Raw genomic sequence first — 21,538 nt, 5'->3', positions numbered from 1 at the left:
AAAAACCGCGATGCTACCTTGATTTATCCTTGTTTAGCCAACTGGTTGTTATCTCATCAGGCTTTAAAAACTCTCTTTATGCGCTTTGATTGAGTGATGCAGAATATGGGTTTTACCCGTGCTACATTAAAAACAAAGGAATGTCATTGGATTAGAGATGCACTGACGTAGGTAAGGTTTGTAACGACGACCTGTAAAATGGTTATTGTGTTGTGGATATTGTGACTAACTATACAGATACCAGGACTATAGTCAAATTAGGGGAGAACAAGGTTTAAACGCCTAGGGAGAAGAGATAGCAGTAAATCTTGCCACCCTCCCAAATTCCCTCACATAACCAGCGATGAAGCAGTCTGATTGGCATGCTCTTCTTCTCACCAGTTGCACTAGTTGTAAATAATTTCTACATGCCGTGGTTAGCATTCTTCACGCGTATATAGATGACGAAATTAACATTAGGTTTTTCTGAACCTGTTCTCTGGCAGGTGCTCGAAGTATAATATACTGGATTATTGATATATTATAAAAATCCAACCCAGGACGCGGAAATGTGGCATCATTATCTGCAAACAAGCACCGGACTTGGAGCTGCTCGACCAAATACGAGATTTAAGAACCAACATGGCCACTCTTTCTCACTCAGATGACTATGTTTTGGGCAGAAGCATTACTGATTCAGAGCGGTCTGCTTTTCCATTCCCACCTTCTTTTCTTGTAATTCGATTTGTATCACTGATTTTTGTACAGCCTGATGCCCAGCATCTCCTCTGGAAATTGCACAAGGAGTACGAATTACATCCTCGCATTCCTGTACAAAGCAACAAGATGATATTGAGCACTGACCGATTGAAAGCAAAAGTTACGATGTCTTGAGTATTGCTAGGACATTTCATGTCCATTATCTGCTGCCCATGCGAGCGTTGTCTCAATGGTGTAGTCCCTAGTGTTCACCTCCACTTTCCCAGTGTCAAGCTGTAGCTTTACCACATTCATATCCATTTGCTGCAGCCAAGAAGAGCGGTGTCCAATTGCTGGACTCCTTGCAGTTCATATCCACTTACCAGTTCCAAGAAGCTGGCGGACAACCGCTTCAAGCCCAAGAAAATATGCCATTATAAGGGGCCTGGCATTATGCGGAAGCGTCCCTACTTGCTGGTCATATATACGTGACCAGGTTTCGTATATCTTGGATTCTGTTTGCACATAGTTGCTTTCAAGGAACTGCAATCTTGTCATAATCGCAGAAACAGGCTTCATGGAAACGAGCAGGCCAATAGCAAGCTGAATATCTCTAAAGCACGTCTAAGCCAGTTCCCACCAGAGCAGCATGAAGATACCAAATGCATATATCTGCAAGAACTTTATTTGATTCCGTTAAAGCAAGGGCATGCTTCCAGCTGTCATGTGAGGAAGTCTTGTATGACAGTGATATTTTCTGGACCAAGAACTCCTTCATGGTCTGATGAAGTGGGTAAACCTTGTTATCGATGATCATCAGAAGCAGCTTGTAGAGGTCTCTCAATGTTGTCTTAAAATGGTTCAACCGGCTTTCTCTCGTCCATGATATACTTCGCGGACTGACCCTCTGTCTTCAACGCCATGGCCAGCGATAGCTCCGCCAAGGACAGCGGCCACCGTGCAGCGGTAACAATATGTAGCAGCTTCTTTGCTTTTACTTTGTCTGGGCTCCGGATCAAAATTTGATTGTAAGCTTCATCCACGGTGTTGAGGTATCTCGTCATGTACTGCTCGAGGGATGTTCCCTTCCATGATAAATTATCGAGGGAATATAGGGACAATAGGGCTTGTAGGCCTAATAGGCCCAAGAGGTCAAACGGGCTCCAGCCCTTGACATCTGTATGATTCCGTCTTGGCACTTCATAATATCACATCGTTCCAGAAAAACAAAAGGCTTAAATTCACGTCTCATTCTCATCGCATTTCAAATTTCTTTGAGATTCCACCACTTTCTCGTTTCGGTTTTTGTTTCAGGGCCACAGCGTGCAACAGCGTGCATCACCCAGTTACAAAACTAATGTAAACTGTCCGACTTGCTCTCATGTGTCGTGTTCTGCCCTTCCCTATCCTGTTTCTGATATTAATTAAGTGTCAGTCGATCCGCGCCCTACTTTAAATGTACTTACACCGCATAATTTGGGTTCGTTCCTTTAGCTATTGCTGGCTGGTTGATCCACCAGCTACCTTCCAAGGTTTATTTTAGCTCAGACTGCAGAACACCAGCTCGATATACTATGGATAGTTAAAACAAAAGCTTATAGCTAAGGAAATCAGCACTTGATTACTTTACTTTATATCGAAGGCCTCTCTGACTCCTGTGTTTTAGATCTGGAATAAAAGCGGGGCTATTACGGGTCCATATTAAAGACTCGAGATCCGTGAAGTCATTCCTAGTAAAGTTAAGCTTTGTTTCTTAATATGCTCAATTTTACCCTCTGCTGTTAAGGCTTTTTTAATTTACTTTAATTACATTATGATACCAGCTGGCTCTTTGTTAAATAGGATCTGCATACTAAATATATCTCCGTGGGATTGATTGTCCTGCATAATCTTGCTACATGTTACTTCCTAAAAGCCGCTAAAAACCCTTTTAGTATATTACAAGGTAGTCCTTACAGTACCTAGCTTATTTGAACTAAGATGTCCTGTGCTCCTGACGATACCATTATACAAGCGAATAAAATCTTTAATAATGACAATATCCAGAGCTGGGCAGCTGGGAGTGATCTGGTATCTAACTGGTTTATAATCTTCTTCTGTCACAAATCTGGCGTAGTGAGGTTAGCAAGCGTAAAGAATAAGATCATCTGTGCGATAACCCACCCCAAGTAATGGGGTATACATTCCTATTATTACTTTTTTAATTTATTGGTCCGACTATATCTCTTCTGTATAGCGTTTTTCTTTTAAAGAGGTTTTAAAATATAGCTATTGACTGCCTGATGCACTTTCTTTTTGCTTCATGTCGGAAGAAACTTCTTTCGCCCATCGTCTCGTCAGCGAACAGGGAAAGGCACGAGTATGGAAGATTAATGGGAATAAGACAATTAAAAAAAAAAAAAAAAGTAATATAAGTAGAGTAAATAAAAGGAGTAATCGCCGATGGGATCTTGCTTCCATGGAATTAATTGCCTTAAAAAGGAGGAAAATACCTGCCATATAGTTGGAACCTATCTTTATATTAGTTTACAGTTGCCTTAAGCGTGTACGCTTCGCTTCAGAGTACGCCATTTAGGATTTACTTCGCCTCCATAAATTTCTATTTGCATTATCTTTTATGGTAGGTTGGACGCACCTGAGCAATCTTAAGGGTTGTTTGTCAAACATGGCCGTCGAACTACCCGCACAAAATAAAGGGTGGGTGAGTTGCATAGAGAGCACTTGAATATTTACTTAGCAGGTCCTGAGCGCTCACCGAGTAAGCCCCTTAGTACCCTTATTAAAGCGGCGGTGTCCAGAAGATGAAAGCTATAAGAAAACAAGAACGTATAGTAACATATATACAATCGCCATCACAGGGTATAATACGTAGCCATCTCCTCTTGAAACCAATCATACGAATAAAACAATTGCTGTGCCAACTGAGGATCCATTACAGGCATCGCTCCCGACTCGTCCACGAGGAGCACGTCATCCAGAACGGGCGCCAACGGCACCGGCGGTGCTACGAGGATGTGTGGCTGTTGTGATACAGACGGGACCTGCGGCGGTGGCTGGTTCTGCTGACCTAGCTGCTCCTGTTGATATGCGAGATTACTGAAGATCATTGTGCTTTGCTGTCGAAACGTCTCAGCCAGCCGTTCCACCCCCGGTCGTCGCTTGCCAAATTCTTCCAGGAGTACTACCACCGCCTGGATGGCACGACGCATCGTTTGATCGTCGGGCTGCCAAGCTGCCGGGTGGCCATCTCTCACCGCGAGCAGATCATGATTCAGACACCACAAGATCGTGATGCCGGCGAAATACGTCTGACTCAGCGTCAGCCAGATCCACTTCAGTTTTCCCACAGAGTAGCTGTCCCAGTAGGACCGGATGACTTGGATACTGGCATCGCCGCAACTGACAATGCTGGTCGCGTCTGGTGTGGGGTTCCGCGGACTGGGACGGTACATCAGTAACAGTGTCGTGGCGTAGAGGTAGTCGTAGTAGCTGGTGGAATATAAAAGGGCCGGCGGGTACACTGGAGCATTGCGACGCCAGTCATCTAGCTCTTGACGAAAGTGACTCAGCATGTGGGCCACCTCACTTGGCTCCGGAGGTGGCTGATTATTATGCACTGTCTACGTTAGGGGTGTCAACTGAATACACTAGCCCGGGGCTACTTACAGTATCGATAGATGCGCGAGAAGATCCGACGCAAGCGCACAACCTGCACGGGAATGGTCATCACGCTGGTCCCTGGCGCCTCGGTCCAGTCGTCGTTGAACTCGCGTGGCAGGCCCACACTGATGTCCTCGTCCACTATCCCTAACGGTCGCCCCAATGTACTGGCGATCAACCGGTCCAGGTTGTAGAGACTCCAGAACACCCGTTTGGACATTTCCTCCTCCACCAAGCTCGCTACAGGGCGCGCTTTGTGTAGACCCAGGCTGGTCGCCAGACGCAAGGCAGTGCCCAGCACATGCCACACGCTAGGACCGCTGGTTGCAAATAAAGTGTACAACGCCAGGCTGAGTAGAGCACGGACTGCAGCCAGGTCCTCATTCTGCAGCGCTATTGGCAGTGTTTCCTGACTCACGCGATAGAATTCCATAGCCCGGGTTTCGTCCGATGCCCCAATTAATAGGGAGATGGCGATCGTAATGTGATAAGTATAGAGGACTTCCGGAGCAGGGGTCTCGCCGGCGTAGATGCGGCGTAGAGGAGGAAAGAAGTCCGAACGATGTAAAAACGGATATTGATAGCCCATACTATCGAAATACTGACAAGCCACCCGCTCTGCTTCCTGCAGTGAAGCGAGTCGAAGGACACGAGGAGCAGACGACGTGACCGGAGGACGGACAACGGATGGTGGTCGATGCTCAAGGTGATCCCGAAAGATCTCGCCGACATTGGGCAGCTCCGTTCCCACCGTCGACGCGCTCGCCGGGCTGTTGGACGCGGTTGTCGTTGACGGCCGGGACAGGCTGCTGCTACGGCCCATCAGCATGGTTGGCACCTGATACCACCAGTCCGGATCCCCTTCCCCATCCAACGCACTCCCTGTTGGACGATCGGCAATGGGGATGCCGGTTTTGCGGCGCACGACTTCCTCCAGCCATCGGACTCGGTTCTGTAGATTCTCGAGCTGATCTCGCGGAACGGAGGCACTAGCGACTTGTGGACCGGGGGGTGGCACGGTACATCGGACGCCCGCGCGTGTGCATGCGGAGCAATTGGGGTAGCGAAAGTCACATTTCTTCTTGCGTTTGCGACAGAAATCACAGGCGGTGGAGACGCGTTTGCTGCGATGAACTGTGGAGGTGGGAGAAGAGAGATGGGGTGGTGATTGTAGGGAATTGCCTAGGGAGGAGGAAGAGGAAAAGGGCGGTTGCGAGGACGAGGAAGGAAGGGAAGCTAGAGAAGAGTCGAGACGGAATTTGCCCAGTTGATGCCGAAACTCGGGGTCCCTGTTAGTCATGGTGGATTCCACCCACAAACGAGGCAACTGAGGCAGAGGAAGTCGCAGGCCAAGGATTCAGGCGGCTCGAACCGCAAGCCATTCCGGGCGGAGTTCGATTCAGACGGACTGTTGGACCGACGGATCTGGTACGGCGGGGAAGTGGTTGATGACACCAGACGAAAACGCCCCGTCCCTTCGCTCTGTCGAGCGTCGTCGTCGCACGTTGAAGTTGTTGGTGATGGATCTTGGATTGGATGGATTGGGCTGGGGTTGTTGGCGCCTGGGCACGTGGACGCTTGGCACTCACGGTCAGATGTCATTTCTGACTTCTCTCCAGATTACCCTACACAGATCGTTATTCAACTCCATCATGAATAACGGAAGATGCGTTATGCACACAACTATGCTCATAAAGGAATTCTGGAAAGATTGATACAGGAGAGCCCTAGATAGGTCAACGGCCATCGCTGCAGAAGTGTGGAGCACTAAATCGCTCACCAGACTTCAGACCAGTATGGGAGATCTGCATCAAACCGTCTATCCCTTCTGATATAGTCCTAACCCCGCTCTAATCCTTGCATGCCAGACATAGTGTAATCGGCATATACTTCCTTACGTCTGGCATAATTCACTTTATGCCTTTTATGATCGCGACATCGAAACCTATAAGGCAAGGGTCTGCTTCGATATTCTATACGGATTCGATTCATTGCATAGCTGGATCCCTACAACAACAATACATCGTCTATCAAACCGTTGTCATGCTCTTTGACCTGGTTGACGCGTCCCATTATCTGGACATCTTCCCACTACTGGGGGTTCTGCTGTTGAGCGCACTGACGCTCTTCTATACCCCCTTGACACGACCACAGCTACCCTTGGTGAATGATAAAAAACCCTTTGAATTACAGTATGCAAACGCGAAAAAGCGATTCGTGACGGACGCTCGCAATTTGATCAAAAATGGGCTCACAAAAGTATGACCATAATCAGGAATGGATGACTATGGGACTGAACATGTTTGAAACATGCATCCTAGACCTCTGCATTTCGAATCGTCACCGAGAATGGAAATAAAATAGTCTTGTCTCCCAAGTACGCCAACGAAATCCGGAATATTGAGGAACTGAGTTTCAATGCGGCAATTGCTAGTGACTTTCATGGCAACATCCGGGGGTTTAATGTTTTCAAGGAACGCACTGCGTCATCCAACGTATTTCTTGATGCCGTGCGGATGAAACTCACCTCAAGTCTCGGTAAGGCCCCAATCTATCTTTCGCCCGAACTTGCCCGTAGACCAATCGATGCTCTTAGGAAAGATTACAGAGCCTCTGTCCATGGAGACAGCAGATGCCCTCCAGGTCAATTGGACTAACAACCGTGGTAGGTACTTTCACCATAGAGGCCGAGAATAAGAACTGACCGCTCCAGACTGGCATCACCTGGCTATTCGGCCTAGTATCCTTCGTATCGTTGCCCAGTTGTCCTCCAAGGTTTTCCTTGGTGACAAAATCTGTCGCAACCCGGATTGGCTTCGAATCACAATTGACTACACAGTCGATTCGGTCCTCGCAGCGGAGGAATTACGACTTTGGCCAGCACCTGTGCGCCCCGTTGTATCTTGGTTCCTTCCCTCCTGTCGAAAAGTCCGTAACGACATGGCCGAAGCATATAGCATTATCCGGCCGGTACTGGAAGAGCGACGGCGAAACAAAGAGATGGCCATTCAGCAAGGTAGAACCCCGGACCATTACAACGATGCTATGGAATGGATGGAGGAGTGCGCCAAAGGGCGACCCTACGATGCAGCCACTGCGCAGATGTCGTTCTCGTTCGCAGCCATCCATACAACATCCGACTTGATCACTCAAGTTCTGTATGACATTGCGGGGAAGGAAGACTTAATTCAGGAACTCCGTGAGGAAGTCATCACTACTATAGGAGAAGGAGGATGGAAAAGAACGACACTATATAAACTTAGGCTAATGGACAGCGTGATCAAGGAGAGTCAGCGAATGAAACCAATTGGCATTGGTAAGCTTGTATTCAAGAGTTAGTGAACGAAGGGCAGTGCTAATGCCGTCCCAGCAAGCATGCGACGTCAAGCCAAGGCCGCCATCCAGCTATCAGACGGTACAAGGATTGCCAAAGGTGATATATTGGTAGTTTCTTGTGAATGGATGTGGGATCCCAATTTTTATACCCACCCCGATACATTTGACCCCTACAGATTCCTCAAATTACGGGATAGTCCTGGCCGCGAGACTTCATCTCAGCTGGTGTCACCGTCCCCCGAACATATGGGATTTGGATATGGAAAACATGCTTGTCCTGGAAGGTTCTTTGCCGTAAACGAGATCAAGATTGCCCTGTGCCATGTTCTGCTGAAATACGATTTCAAGTTGGCTCAAGGGTTCACACCACAGCCCAGAAAGAGCGGTGCTTCCCTGTCTGCGGATCCGAACGGGAGTATCGCGGTTCGGAGACGAGAAGAGGAGATTTCCTTGGACCTCTGATGTAGTTTTTGATGTTATATGGTATACTGTAACTGCGTTGTCTCTCTTTCCTGAATGCTCCCATAACAGCTCAGCTTACAATAACCACCTACCACATTTTTCACAGCGTAATATGTATGTCAGTAGGAGTGAGAGTAGAAATGTGACTACATTCTAAGTTGTTTATTGCATGCATTTTGACTATTCATTTCACCCACTTCTTAACTTCATCATCAAACAATGCATAAAACGTTGTATAAACCTGCATTGCACCTCATTTAGTATACTCGGAGACTCGGAGCACAGAGAGGGATAAAGAGTGACACAGGATGTAGTTTACTAGCCTTTATGCCTAGAATTTAAGCATTTCAGGTGTCCTACACCAGAAACATCTTGTAGTTATGAGATTGACACGATTTGTAGCCAACTAATACTAAGTGTAAGTCTGGATATCCATTATTATTTACAAATACCACAATTTATTAAAAAAATTAACTTATTCCTGTCAACACAGGAAAGATAGCCAATCTAAGTGGAAAAGAGTCCACTATCATCCGATAGGGCCTCAACCCAGCAAACAGCATGGCTATATGGATGGTAACACAGAACCTCTTACTATTTCGCAATCCAAGATAGAAACATAAATACACCTCGGAACCACCTTAATCTCTACTCACCATCCGTATCATACGTATACTTACATACCATGCCCAGCAAAACCAAAACTCCAGAACCCCTATTTATCCCACAAAACCCCCACTCACCCAACTCGACTCTCCTCGTGCTCATCTACCGCAACGTCCTCGAGGACTCGCATCGAACACCCTCCGGCGTCCTCTCCGCCATCGACACAACCGCCTGGATAAAAGATGGCCAATGGAAGATCGACAGCGAAGCAGACGCCGCGACCCCGCACTATCACAGCATGACTCACGAGACGTACGCCGTGTTACGAAGGAGGGGGAAGTCGGCGCTAGATGGGGAACCCGTCGGGGTAAGTTTGTTGCGAGGGAGGGAATGTGTTTGTTTTGCCGGTGTTGGATATTTCCTCTGGATGGATGAATAAATGAATAAACGGACGGATGGATGAATAGGAACTGATGGAGAATTTACCCGGGCGGGACTTACGCATTTTCAGCTAGGATACGGAAGGGGGTTTGAGATTATGGGGTTTTATTCTTTGGTTTGTTCCCCCCTTCTCTCTCTGTATATACTAACCTTTTGGTTTATCAAGCTAATATGCATGTTGCAAGCATAGAACGAGTTCAACTCTCCCGATTAGCCTTATGACATGCAGCATGCGCTTGTATCCGAGGACACTATGCAGATGCGAGTAAAGTGTGAGCAAGTGCTAATGCAAGAGTCTGATTCTCACTATGGCAGGGATGGACCGATGATGACACTTCAGACGAGGGGTGATCCATACAGTAAAGCAAAGATATGTGTATAAGCTTAGTATGTGATTAGCGCGGGTGGATCTACTTCAGATTCTCTGATTCGAGCATCCCAGTAGAGATAATATTTAGTAGTACTTCATGAAGCCTAGTTGGGGTAGGCGGATGATATATATCCTTTTCATCTTCATTGATTCCTTATATACAATAATAAAAATTCTACCACGATATTAGTCGAGCATAATAATAATCCTGTGAACAGCCGGGTATCATATGTACTCAGCCACAGCTGGTAGTATTAGTGGCTACGTAAGAATGTTGAATTAGTCGACTCATGTCAAGTCGTAGTGCCATAAATGGCTGAGGTGATTTGGCGAAGGTGATTCGACCAAGGAAGTATCTATATCTTCCTCTTGCCACAAGTTGGTTTGTAGGGTTAAGCCACCTGAAAATAAAACGTTAAGGTAAGTAATCAGGTTTTGGGGTAGAGACTAGTGCACATAGTATCGCACTGTTGAGAACTAGGACGCATTATGAGTCCGATCCATCAGATCATGTACGGAGTCTAAGTTATAAGGCACCGTACATAAAGCCCACGGAGGCGTTGTAGGATGGGAGCACAGAGGAGTCTCGTTGCGCAACAATGTCGACTGGAGCTCTTAAAGAGAACGCCGAGGTTCCTTGAACAGCAAGTTTGAAGTGAAGGGTGTACATCCGTGACATCAAACAGGAATGAAATGTTATGATGAAATTCTCGTGTGGCAGCGTCACCGGGACGAGCAACGTTGCAGAATAACACCCTGACTCGTCACGGGTCCACTGCGGTGTTGGGATGCATAGAGTAAAGGATGGAAACTCGGTCTCTGTGAAGTTCAGCGGTCGACCGAAAATAGCCTTTTTCTTGGTCGGTAGATCATTATGGAAGCTGGTGGTGAAAAGTGTAGTACCCGTGATTTGTCCTCGCAGGGATTTCAGTTTGGGTAATGTTGAATTGTTGTTATCTGCTGGTCTATAGCAAAGAAATAGCCGAACAGCCTGACTGATCGAGCTAACAGGGTCTCGTAACGGTAGCCAAAACGTCTTGGGCTGCTCCAGTGTTACGGACAGTGACCCAAGTGTGACCTTTGCACGGCTGTCACGAACGGGCTCCTCAGCGTGTAAGCAGTACTCGTCGCCAAAGTTATCCAGATTTAAAGGTGGCCTTTCGTCAAGTGCTGGCTTGACTCGGACCTTGAATCTCCTAGAGAATATGGTCTCTTGTTTGCACGAGACCAAGCTGATCCTATTTATCTTGACCTGAATGGAATAGATAATTTTGCACGATACTGGTGCAAAGTCGTCTCGCAGTTTACCACCGAACCCTGATACAGTAGCATCGCCAAAGCTTGGAGGAGGCTGGAGATGAGCTGCTTTTACTAGAGGGCTAGTGGTTGTGTGATTGCAAGAAGAGGCGGGTAGATAATCGAGGACCTCGAACGAGAAATCGAAGTCATATTTCCGACCTCTCTTCAGAACCCGAGGATCAGGAAGCCTCGATTCCTGAACACTCTGTGTGACATTTTGGAATCGATAGTGAGCTTTATTCGGGTGGTTGCGTACGTTCGTGCTTTGCTCCCCTGTTGCTACGGTTTAGCTTCAGGGGCAAACGGGAATCCTCGTACTATGATTGGGAAGCCTTGTGTAATACTCGAGAATGACGCACCTACAAAAGAAATCTGCACATTATCGAAACGTAAATCGCAGTCTGAAACGATTGAAATCACGCCTTCGACTTTGTCGCCTGTAGAGTATGAAGGAACGTAGGCTGCATTCCGATTTTGGCAGTTTCCTAAACAGATGGATGCAGATAGCGCATGACTCAGGTCTATGGTCTTATCCATTGCTTGAGGATTCATGAGGATAAAGAACGACCGACCTGGCGAGGTCGAAGATGAGGTTATTAGACGGATAGGATATAAAGGGCGCGGTCACATGACTACCGCTAGTCCGATTCTGGTGTCCGTTTCTACCGGTGAGTCACAGGCGCGACTGACTGTCTCAGTAGGTTGATCTCTGGTGACTTTGATGGGCTTTCAATTGGAGATTTGATGGAGTTCCGCAAATCACCAAAAAATGACTGGCTCTGGGTTTTATTTTTTTTTTTTGACCCGCATTGCGTCACCCACCCAGCCAATAAGATCCCCGTACCCGTATTCAACACGCCCTACAAACAACAACAGTGACTTACCCATGCTCAAGTGCGCGTGTACTGTGTTAGTATGTGCTTTGCAGGTAGAGAAGAAAAGAACACACTGAAATTTAATTCAGGCCATCAACTTCATTTGGTTCAATCATCATTTCAAATTGTGAGCGACATACGGGAACAATGAAAGTAAAATATTAAGCCAATGCTTAACAACCCAGTGGGGGATCCGACTTAGCAGCCATTTGCCAGTCGTTAGTCTTTTTTAGCCGATTCTCGGGGTTTGATTCCAATTGTGATATATACTCTGTACAAGTGTTGCAATTAATTCTGGTAGGAAACCCAGTAGCACACGAATGGCGAGCTACCCAGTAGTGGGACCGAGATACGACCTTCTGTGCACAGAACAATCAGGCTATAAACCACTCGAATACCGATAAAAGCAAGGGAAAAAGCAATGGCAATGAGAAGCTATACTTCCGGCGTTAGTCACATATGCAGGCATAAGTTTGAGAAGAAAATAATCTCCCCGCTTCTCCTTGCGGCAGAGCTATTCTTTTCGGCAAGGGAGACCGATTCACCCTACGAGGACAGCCGACGGGGCGATTAAAATGGTAATTCCCGCCTTCACCATGTTCTAGGCTTGATCCATCGGTAATTTGTGATTCTCGAGTTTCGCACAACCAGCAGCTATGCCCGCGACGAGTATGTGGAAGAAAAGTTCCCCGACATATTCAAGTTTGAGGTTTAGATCGAGGATGTAGTATGTTCTCTGTTTTCTTATGGTCATTCTAGGATTTGTGTACTTGAGTATGTGCAACTCTAGCCTTCATGCAGGATACCCGCTGTTGCGAATAGGATAGGGGAGATGCACACGTTCACAGTGATACTTCCATAATCTTACTCACCATTAAACACCATTATATGGATCATATTAGAACCACATATTCATTCGTATATGACAAGAAAGGCCGAGACGACCATGGTCCATACTCTCTATACTACCGACTGGTCCTTTCCACGTGCTCCGCTAAATCTTCTGTTCCTCGTCGGAAAGCCTGTCCTGCGACGGGACAATTCCCACACTGGGCCGGAAATGTTCATCCATTCTCTCAAGCCGGAAGAGATTTATATAGAACGGGAAAGCCAATGCCAGGCTATATCCTATCATTGGGATACCCACGGCGATATGGGCATTTCTTTTTGTGACTACTACTTCCAGTTAACATATACTATTCCCACACCCAACCATCCACAAAAGTGTATAAAGAATACGAAGCGGCACTCATCTTAGGAGGAAACGCTGCTCCTCCATTATTGCCAGATGAGCATGTGACTATACACCAATAAAACGCTAGGCTTGGCGCGAGAAATCAGAGTGAAAACTCGGCAGTTTTTGGTGTGTAGGGATCATAGGGTTGGTGCTGTTCCCATTCTCTCCCTTCGTTCGTTTCAGGGTATATAGTTAATAGTATAAACTCACTTTATGTAAGTGTTGTGAACTCAGGGGAAATGGGGCGTAGGGAGCTATTCTATCAGCTACAGGCCAACTAGCCTAATTAGGAAGTAGATGTCATTCAGTGGAAACACCAGGAATCGCAGTATCTCAACCAACTGAGCCTACTAAGCGGTTCCCTATATTCTCATTGAGGTGTTCAACTAACTAAAGGATTGAGGGGTAGAATGGATCGGTAGATATTTCCGCACCGCCAAGTCGGGCGGATTATAGTGTTTCCGTAACAGTAAGCTGCATTACCTAGACCCAAGTAACCAAAACACTGCCCTAAAAGTCTCAAGGAGCTGCTCAAAATGTGCTTTTCCCAACGCGCTACATGTGTGTTTAGCGCGAGTTAATAAAATCCTCGTCGGGAGGAACGGATAGGAGGGTTCACACCTACGTCAACCCATTGTTAGTTCTGGCTATGGTGGCCTTCATAAATATGATTAAAGCACCTCAAGATACCTCCAGCTTCCATTGAATGTTAGAAATGTTTTCAACATTCTCGCTTCTTTCATGTCGTATCGAGCTGCCGGGGTTCGGCATGGCTCTAAACCACCGGCCATCTGTCAGACGTCCTCATTACTCTCTATAATCAGACATTTTATTTATTGAAATCACAAAGCATGACCTCTTGACATTGGACTACAAAGATATTGAAGGCATTGCTGTTATGTAAACTCCCTCGGTAATGTAAAGGCAAAGTACTAGCAAGGAGCCGGTGGACCTGTTCGAGGCTACGGCTGGTCATTAGTAAGAGGTCTTTCACTGTCTCATGTCCATTTATCACAGCCTGAAACAACGGTGTTCGACCCTTGAGGTCTTTTGAGTCGACTTCAACTTGTCCAGTCTGAAGCAATAGCTTTGCTACCGCCTCGTGCCCGTTCCTTGGTGTCGTGTCCCTTGAATCTTTCGAGTCCACATCAACCTGTCCGGTTTCAAGTAATATCTCGACCACCGTATCGTATCCATTCTCTGCAGCCCAGGATAGTGGGGTCCGACCATCAGAGTCTTTTGAGTCCACATCAGCCTTCCCAGTTTTGACTAAGAGCTTGACTATAGTATCACACCCATTTCCTGCAGCCCGAGATAGCGGCGTTCGACCACCGTTAGATCCTCTTGAGTTCATGTCGACCTGTCCGGTTTCAAGTAACTGCTCGACCACTGTCTCGTACCCGTACTCTGCAGCCCAGGATAGCGGCGTCGAACCGGTGGAATCTCTTGAATCCACATCTACCCTACCAGTTTCAAGGAGAAGCATCACCACCGTCTCATGCCCCATTTCTGCGGCATATGATAGTGGGGTTACAGAAGTAGAATCTCGAGAGTTGATGTCGACTTGTTTTGTTTCAAGTAACTGCTTCACCACGGTGTCATGTCCATTCTCTGAAGCCAGGATAGCGGTGACCGACCATAATTGAACTCTTTTAATTCCACATCAACCTGGTCCATTTCAAGCAACAGCTTGATGATCTCCTTATATTCTTCTCTTGTAGCCCAGGACAATGCGGTTGAACCGCAATCATCTGTCTTATTAACATGAGCCTCCTCTCAGATGCTAATCCGTGCTGTAGCCTCAATACCGTGTTTCGCAGCCCACAGCCGTGCCGAGCCTCTTGAGCTTCGTGACTTATATCGGTATAAGCATGGATTAATGAGAACGTGAAACTGGCGGTTAATCTGACATAAATAATTGATGTCGTTTTCTCTCTCGAGAAATGCACCAACCAACAACAGAAGCTCTAGAGGCAAATGAAGGACTACCTCGATTATACTCCCGAGACTGTGTTTAAGTCCGAAAAATGAAAGTACGGAGATCGAACCAGTGATGGCACGAGTGTCTTTAGATGCACGATCCTCACGCTCGTCGTAGGCCGCGAATATGGTGGGAGCTAAGGTATGGTAGTCTCTCGCTCGTCCTTCTGCTCTTTATACCTTTCGCTTAGCTCCTGTTGTCGTAATTACTAACTGACTCCTGTGTCCCTATCACCGTTTCGAATGGGACTGAAAGGGCTCTGATTGGTCAAAGTGGTTTTAATAGTCGGTATGCATCCTATTGTAGATAAGGTATGGTTGCCAAGATGAGAACGAGGCGCCGACCTAGGGAGCAGATTGTGTTCCACAGGCGGCGTTAAGCTTTTGAGACTGCAGTAATAAGGAACCTAACTTTCCGATCTGACGTTCGTGTTCTTAATTGAATGTTTTATAGCAACGGACTTATTATTTTCAATGATTCTTGTTTCCACGCCTTTGATACTATCAAAAAATGGACGATAGTATCTAGGAGTACCATTGAAACCTGCAAGCCTACTTTCCCTTACCCATCTCTGCTCTGATAGCATCCTGTCCAGCTCCCCTGTGACGGAATACAACGTAATATAGGGACCAGTATGTCCGTCCATCGAGGCATCAAGAAAGAAATACAAATTGGACCCAAAGCTACCGTTTAGTCGTCACATATATGTTACCACCCTCCAAGAACTCAGTGCTTCATCACCGCTGGTCACTGTCTTCGCAAAGCAAGCACAATAAGGATGCCGAGGAGACAAAGAGATCCAGAGAGTTGAACAAGCACGCTAAGCCACCTTGTAACTCCACCTTGTTCTCGCGTAGACATATCGAGTAGGAGAGGTTTTGTAGCCAGACGATCAGGAAATCGCACGGCATTATTTGGCTCTGAGTGTACAAACTGTTAGTAAATTGTCTGCGTGCTGAATTGAGACTAATTGCCTTATATAAGGCCAGGATAGCAGCGTATGGACTATTAGGTAGTCAGGCGAAATGCCCAATGGAGTTCTGCAATACTCTGCGGCTTGGATTAGATGAACTTTTGCTACGTGTGCTTAGCACAGAGCGGATGCTATATATCTAATAGTCCTTGCCATTCCCGACGATGGATGCCATTGAGATCTGCATGAAAAACTATTCTATAGACACAACACGATGTTTATCTGTTCGTATTCGACCCTGCCAAGAAAGTAGGTCTTGGCTTTATACTTTAATTTTGTTAAAGCTGGGGAGGGAATGCAAGAGTACCTATATTTACCTCTGTGAGTGTTCCTCCTTTGCATCCGCATATCTCATGTCAATCCCTAGCTCAGACTAAGCCTGTATATGCCGCCGAATGTTCTTACACAAGCTGCATAACTGGAGGTACTTGCTCATTCATGAAGTCCGTCCACAAACTAGAAGAAATCTCAATACAATGCCGCCAACGTATATTCTCATAATGACAATATCAGAACCCTGTAGTGAAGTTCCCTGTTACATTTGAATTCTAGGGCTTATCGAAACCGGGAAATCCGCTTATTGGTATTCATCTCGAGGGACAATAATTGCCATCTAGAACTATCTCTACGTATTTTACTGTTGTATCTCACCGTCAACACTTTCCGGAACTGGTAATCAGGGCAACTTGCACGGCAGCAAACCTGCGGGCTATTAGTGTCATTGAATCAGAAGCAAGTGTAACGAGAAAAGAAAGACAGAGAGAAAGCAGATAATAACTTACGCAGTAACAGCGGCAAATATCTCGACCCGGCGAGCCTTCACTAATAGGCCTAAGGACAGTGAAAATAAAACATTGTATACCGCCATTGTCAACAGTCTTGCCGTTGTGTCCTCAATAAAGTATAAGATAATCATACATGACACGGGCAGTATAACAGCAGCAAAGATGCTGACGACGTAGGTAACCGCTCTTATCCTTCGATCGTTATACCGCACAGTTCCAAGTTCAGTATCCTCTACACCCTAAAGACACCAATTAGAAACGTACCAATGCGCTGAAAATAGCATACCTCAAAATGCGCCCCCAAACGTCCCTGAAACCACGCTATGGGTCGATCAAATATCCACCTGGTAAGGTTGTCTACGCCCTCCTGCCTGTTGCAAAGCGCAATCAGGTCGTTCTTGTTGCCTTTGTGGTAGACATTCATCTCTGCTTTGCTGGCAAAGCGGACACCCTGGCATAATTCCTGGGTCATCATCCACTGCTCGAAAACCTTGTAATCAGTTTCATCAGGAGCACTGAAGTGGATTAATTCCCGATGTTGGATCAATGCGTTGTCTGATTCAGTAGAACTCCAGTAACAGAATTAGTCACGGATAACAAATGCAACATTTTTATTTCCGAGGAGGACATACACTTATGAAATTAAAGTGCAGTTTGGTTATGACTTACTGTACTCCTTCAGCAGTTCTCGCGCCTCAAGGAACTTTCGCCATTGTAAACTGTCAACCCCTTTTTCGCCTCTCAATGAATCCTTCAGATCGCGCACGCAGCAAGGATAGAACTTCTTTTCCTCATATGAGTGGCACTTATCAGATTGAATGATAGTTTCCAGGTCTTCCTCTATGATGGCCAATTCTGCTTGATAGTATAGAAGATTCTTCGCATTCAGTTTATCAAACCGCCTGAAACATGCTAGCCCTGAATCAGAGGCGAATAGTGTGGCAAGTTTATCGTAACCCTCTAATCTGCGATTGTCTGTGGTTGACATGGTTCCCTATAAGTGCGCCTCCGTATTTGATCTAGATCTGTGGATGAGAATTCGTGGGAACACGGTCATTCTGACTTCTGCACTTCTTCACTAGATGAATTCTAAAATCTATACTACAAACAAGGTTGGGATCTGTAAGTTGGGCACCTCAGTATTGACGCATGCCACATCATCCGATGATGCCCAAGTGTTGGGGCATGTCTGCCCTATGTAGCTGGAAGGAGAGAAACATGTTTTGACATAGAATGGCTATGATTTGCTCTACTATTAAGCCTTGTATCAGTGCTACCTTGCCTCATGTTGAGTAGCTCATCAATTACTGATGGTGCCAATCCACTCTTTACTTATCTGAATCACCCGATAGCTAGGCCTCGAACGAAAGAACAGAGATATGAGAGGTTCTCGGATAAGGATGCAAGGATTTACGCACTGGACATGCGTTGGTCTATGACCGAACGGTATAGAGGAGGGTATTTGGATATAATTTGGTCCATTAACACATCTTTTTGAACACATAGTTGACCTGAAATGATACAAATATTAGCCCTACATGGACGCCCGCAAACCTCCAGACCTATGCTGACCAAAACAGACGATAGAATGATTTCGATTTATTATTTCTACCGTATTAGCTTCCCTACCTGCTCTACTTCAATGTTTGGTTGCACTGCAAAACGTATGTCGACATGCCCAGTCTTGTACAGAACGATTCTCATTGCTGGTTGGATAAACGTAGTCTTGTTGCCACGGCCGGATCGGCTCTATACAGACCAATTTCACGCACGGAAGGTCTCCCTAGAAGCAAGTCAAACTCCGCATTCTTGACGACGTAAAATTCAGCATAGTATGTCCTTCCACGACCACAAATCTGCAATGTAGCTTTCAGTTTTCCCAGTGGCTTTGTGTTGGGTCGATTCCACCATGTTATCTCCCCCGAATATGGCTGTACACGGTATTTCATCCTCCGGTAGACTGCCTCCCTCATGATATTTATGTCCGTTTCGAAATCCACCACCATACGTCTTCGTATCCACGTATTCTGATCCGCGAGAAGCATGACGTCATATATAAAGTCACACTGTGGCGGGAGTTCAGATGAATCTGGAGGATGCAAGGTATTGTGTCCGCGGAGGGTGCAATGGAGGGTATCTATTAACTCCTCGCTATCTTGGGGGGAAACGCCATAGCCTTTCATTCGTGGGTTTTGGGAGTGTTCAAGAGGTTGGTTTGGAGCCCTGTCCGTGGAATGACAATGATGAACCCCAACGGTAGGAGACTCCGCGACAGGTGAATCCCGCAGTGTAAGACGAGTAGGAGGAATTGATTGCACAGTCTCCGGATGTCTTTTCCTTGGGGTAAACCGCAGTAGAAGAGATGAAATGCTTTCTTTTAGTGAATACGGCGAGCACGGCATCTTCTCTGTAAGCTATTTGCGCAGTAAGAAATGAGAGCCCGGGAGGATACTGCTATTTACATGTCTATTAATATCAAATCAGAAATAAAACCAACTCACTACTTACCCATGTGTCTGTCCGCATCCACACTGGATACACGATGGTACGTCCCCTTCTTTAGGAGCTATCAGCTCGGCCTCTCTATAATGTGTCCTTTTCTAATACAATGTCCGGTTTATCGATGGCTCTAGATTCGTATCTAGAAGATAATAGTACACAATCATATGCGTTTGTGTCCAAAGAGGGCGGGAAATTGCGCTGCAGTGGAAGACACGAAGTAGCGATGCGCGAGGGTGGTGACACTGTCTTGCCCCGGCAGTCTTCGCCGACTACTCGCCGGAAATATTGGCTAATTTGTTCCTTGACTACGCAATACGCTGCCTAGTCTAGCCTTGCTGTTTGTTAATGAGGGATGATCTGCATCATGCCCTGATTTCTTCTATTTCAGCCATAGGAAACGCGAGTCCGTGAAGCCACCAAGCCAGTTGTTCCCGGGTATTAGCATTAGCCTAAACAACGTATATCTCAGACATGTTCCGAGGCGTAATCCATACCTACGTGCTGTTAGTAGTAATGTATTTCTGCGGCCAGGCAAATGACATTGGATGGCAAATACTGTCAAGACCTATTCATATCTAGTTCCTTGGCGTGTCTTTCAAACGTCCAAATTAATATATAGAAACCATGCAGATTTAGTATGTTGCTTCTAGATGGCATGGCCTTTGAGTTTATCTACACGATTTGATTATATCCACGCAACCCGAAATGGCTTTTATAATGGGATCGTACAGGACCCACCAGGATGTGCCCTCCCCTCAATGCACTGTGTAGCTTTCGGAGAATATATGTATGAGATTCTATGGCTCAACGTCATTACCTTGAGTTTTATTATCCCGTAGCACGACGTACAAGATATTCCAGTTTTCTCTCACCACAATTTATCTGTAGCTTAATTACATCAAATAAACACGATCTGGATATTTTAGGCAATAGCCACGAAATAAAGCCAAACTGTCTAGGCAGGCCTCTAAACACAGTTACATTGTTAATTATCAGATAACACTGTTGTCGCAGTTCTGCCAGACACTCGGTAAAAATTTCTCATCTTGGTGCCACTGTTTGATTTCTTGGGTCGTTCTGGTTTCGCTCACGCTCGCGTCGTCTTCTATCACGTTCCACTACAAATTCCCGCCATTGTCGTTCCTCTTCCTCATGTTTTTTCTTTTCCTCTATAAACAGTAAGCTAAATCCTACGATTGGATAACACCGCACACCCACCTTCAGTCAACTCCTTGACTCGAGTCACAGCCACAGGAACTCCATTCGTACCAGTTGCTCTGCTCATGAAGGCGTTTCCAGCGAGGATTGCATGGGTACTGCGTTGCACGAATGTATCATTATTCAGCAGAATGTGGAAATCAAGTTTCACACTTCTAGCTTCTCTGGATCTCCAGATCTGGAGTTTAACCACGTCGCGGACGGTATATCTGGCACCTTCAGTGCTGTAAAGCATTCTCTCGGTGGGAGAGATCTCATTCTGAATACCTTGCAATGCTTGAAGTCCATACTGTGTAAGAATATTCGCATCGAGTCTGTCAGAGATAACTGCATTCAGACGGAGTGGGATTTCGCCCGGTCCGAAACAGTATAATTCCACTTTACTCGGCTCTGCCTGGAGATATTCTGTCAGAACTTATTTGCCATTCAAAAAGAGCATGATAAAAATGGATGCAAGAACCTTGATTAAATAACGTACGTACCATGGATATTTCAAGTATGCTGTTTACAGGAGAACACTGTCCCAAAAACGTGCTGACGTTCCACGTCTGCATTTTTACATATAGACGAGTTCATGGCGTCACACCCAGAAAGAGGATCATCAACCGCCACCAGTTGGTCTGACATAAAATTTCCCGGCTGACCACTGCATTAGAAATTGGTTTCATGAAAGCACTTTCCGTTTGTGCCTCCCTCCCTAATATGGCCCTAAGTGGACATCACGCGGTTCAACTCGATCAACCCTGTAAGGAATTCGATTCTCCAATTATCGGAAGAATCAAGTGGCACGTCAACGTGAAACATGCGGTTTATATATAACTGAAGGGAGAAATGCTAGTTAGTACCCGTAGATCGTAACGAGACTAAAGTGAGCATCCAGTACTGCTTCGTGTATAAAATCACGGCATGTACAGGCAGGTAGTACTTCATCGACTCAATCCCTTAGGACCTATTTTCGAACAATGTATACCACCATTTTCTTGACAAGCCATTTGCCATGCCTAGTCCATATAAACCATCTGATTCCGGGAGTCCGAGATCATGGGGGAAACACCCGTTGTGTTACAGGAACTAAAGCTAGTCAGCACTGTCAAAAAAAAAAAAAAAAAAAAAGG

At 46.0% G+C, this 21,538-nt stretch overlaps 8 protein-coding genes across 8 annotated transcripts; 2 read left to right on the top strand and 6 right to left on the bottom strand.

Moving 5' to 3' along the window:
- Positions 1–3,530: 3,530 nt before the first annotated feature.
- ATNIH1004_003590 (putative C6 transcription factor) lies at positions 3,531–5,940 on the bottom strand (the record flags this gene model as incomplete). Its single annotated transcript, XM_033568267.1, has 3 exons — positions 3,531–4,294; positions 4,345–5,472; positions 5,655–5,940. The coding sequence occupies 3 exons, from the start codon at positions 5,938–5,940 to the stop codon at positions 3,531–3,533; spliced, it is 2,178 nt and encodes a 725-aa protein (XP_033430262.1).
- A 324-nt stretch (positions 5,941–6,264) lies between these two features.
- Positions 6,265–8,136, top strand: ATNIH1004_003589 (cytochrome P450; the record flags this gene model as incomplete). The annotated part of the gene is made up of 5 exons (XM_033568266.1): positions 6,265–6,597; positions 6,660–6,876; positions 6,935–7,003; positions 7,052–7,654; positions 7,709–8,136. 5 exons carry the CDS (start codon positions 6,265–6,267, stop codon positions 8,134–8,136), a joined length of 1,650 nt encoding a protein of 549 aa, XP_033430261.1.
- Positions 8,137–8,821: 685 nt separating this feature from the next.
- Positions 8,822–9,397, top strand: ATNIH1004_003588 (uncharacterized protein; the record flags this gene model as incomplete). The annotated part of the gene is made up of 2 exons (XM_033568265.1): positions 8,822–9,109; positions 9,374–9,397. The coding sequence occupies 2 exons, from the start codon at positions 8,822–8,824 to the stop codon at positions 9,395–9,397; spliced, it is 312 nt and encodes a 103-aa protein (XP_033430260.1).
- A 682-nt stretch (positions 9,398–10,079) lies between these two features.
- On the bottom strand, positions 10,080–11,389 carry ATNIH1004_003587 (uncharacterized protein; the record flags this gene model as incomplete). Its single annotated transcript, XM_033568264.1, has 2 exons — positions 10,080–11,125; positions 11,212–11,389. 2 exons carry the CDS (start codon positions 11,387–11,389, stop codon positions 10,080–10,082), a joined length of 1,224 nt encoding a protein of 407 aa, XP_033430259.1.
- Positions 11,390–13,793: 2,404 nt separating this feature from the next.
- Positions 13,794–14,471, bottom strand: ATNIH1004_003586 (ankyrin repeat domain-containing protein; the record flags this gene model as incomplete). Its single annotated transcript, XM_033568263.1, has 1 exon — positions 13,794–14,471. One exon carries the CDS (start codon positions 14,469–14,471, stop codon positions 13,794–13,796), a length of 678 nt encoding a protein of 225 aa, XP_033430258.1.
- A 2,100-nt stretch (positions 14,472–16,571) lies between these two features.
- ATNIH1004_003585 (uncharacterized protein) lies at positions 16,572–17,691 on the bottom strand (the record flags this gene model as incomplete). Its single annotated transcript, XM_033568262.1, has 5 exons — positions 16,572–16,620; positions 16,701–16,749; positions 16,837–16,942; positions 16,990–17,258; positions 17,373–17,691. 5 exons carry the CDS (start codon positions 17,689–17,691, stop codon positions 16,572–16,574), a joined length of 792 nt encoding a protein of 263 aa, XP_033430257.1.
- Positions 17,692–18,403: 712 nt separating this feature from the next.
- On the bottom strand, positions 18,404–19,105 carry ATNIH1004_003584 (retropepsin-like aspartic protease; the record flags this gene model as incomplete). The annotated part of the gene is made up of 1 exon (XM_033568261.1): positions 18,404–19,105. The coding sequence occupies one exon, from the start codon at positions 19,103–19,105 to the stop codon at positions 18,404–18,406; it is 702 nt and encodes a 233-aa protein (XP_033430256.1).
- Positions 19,106–20,246: 1,141 nt separating this feature from the next.
- ATNIH1004_003583 (uncharacterized protein) lies at positions 20,247–20,977 on the bottom strand (the record flags this gene model as incomplete). The annotated part of the gene is made up of 3 exons (XM_033568260.1): positions 20,247–20,374; positions 20,424–20,817; positions 20,906–20,977. 3 exons carry the CDS (start codon positions 20,975–20,977, stop codon positions 20,247–20,249), a joined length of 594 nt encoding a protein of 197 aa, XP_033430255.1.
- Positions 20,978–21,538: the final 561 nt, after the last annotated feature.

Source organism: Aspergillus tanneri (genome assembly GCF_003426965.1).
Source record: "Aspergillus tanneri strain NIH1004 chromosome Unknown AapTan_1_pilon_pilon_pilon, whole genome shotgun sequence".
Classification (NCBI taxonomy): Eukaryota; Fungi; Ascomycota; class Eurotiomycetes; order Eurotiales; family Aspergillaceae; genus Aspergillus; species Aspergillus tanneri.
This window is presented reverse-complemented; position numbering and strand designations above follow the sequence as displayed.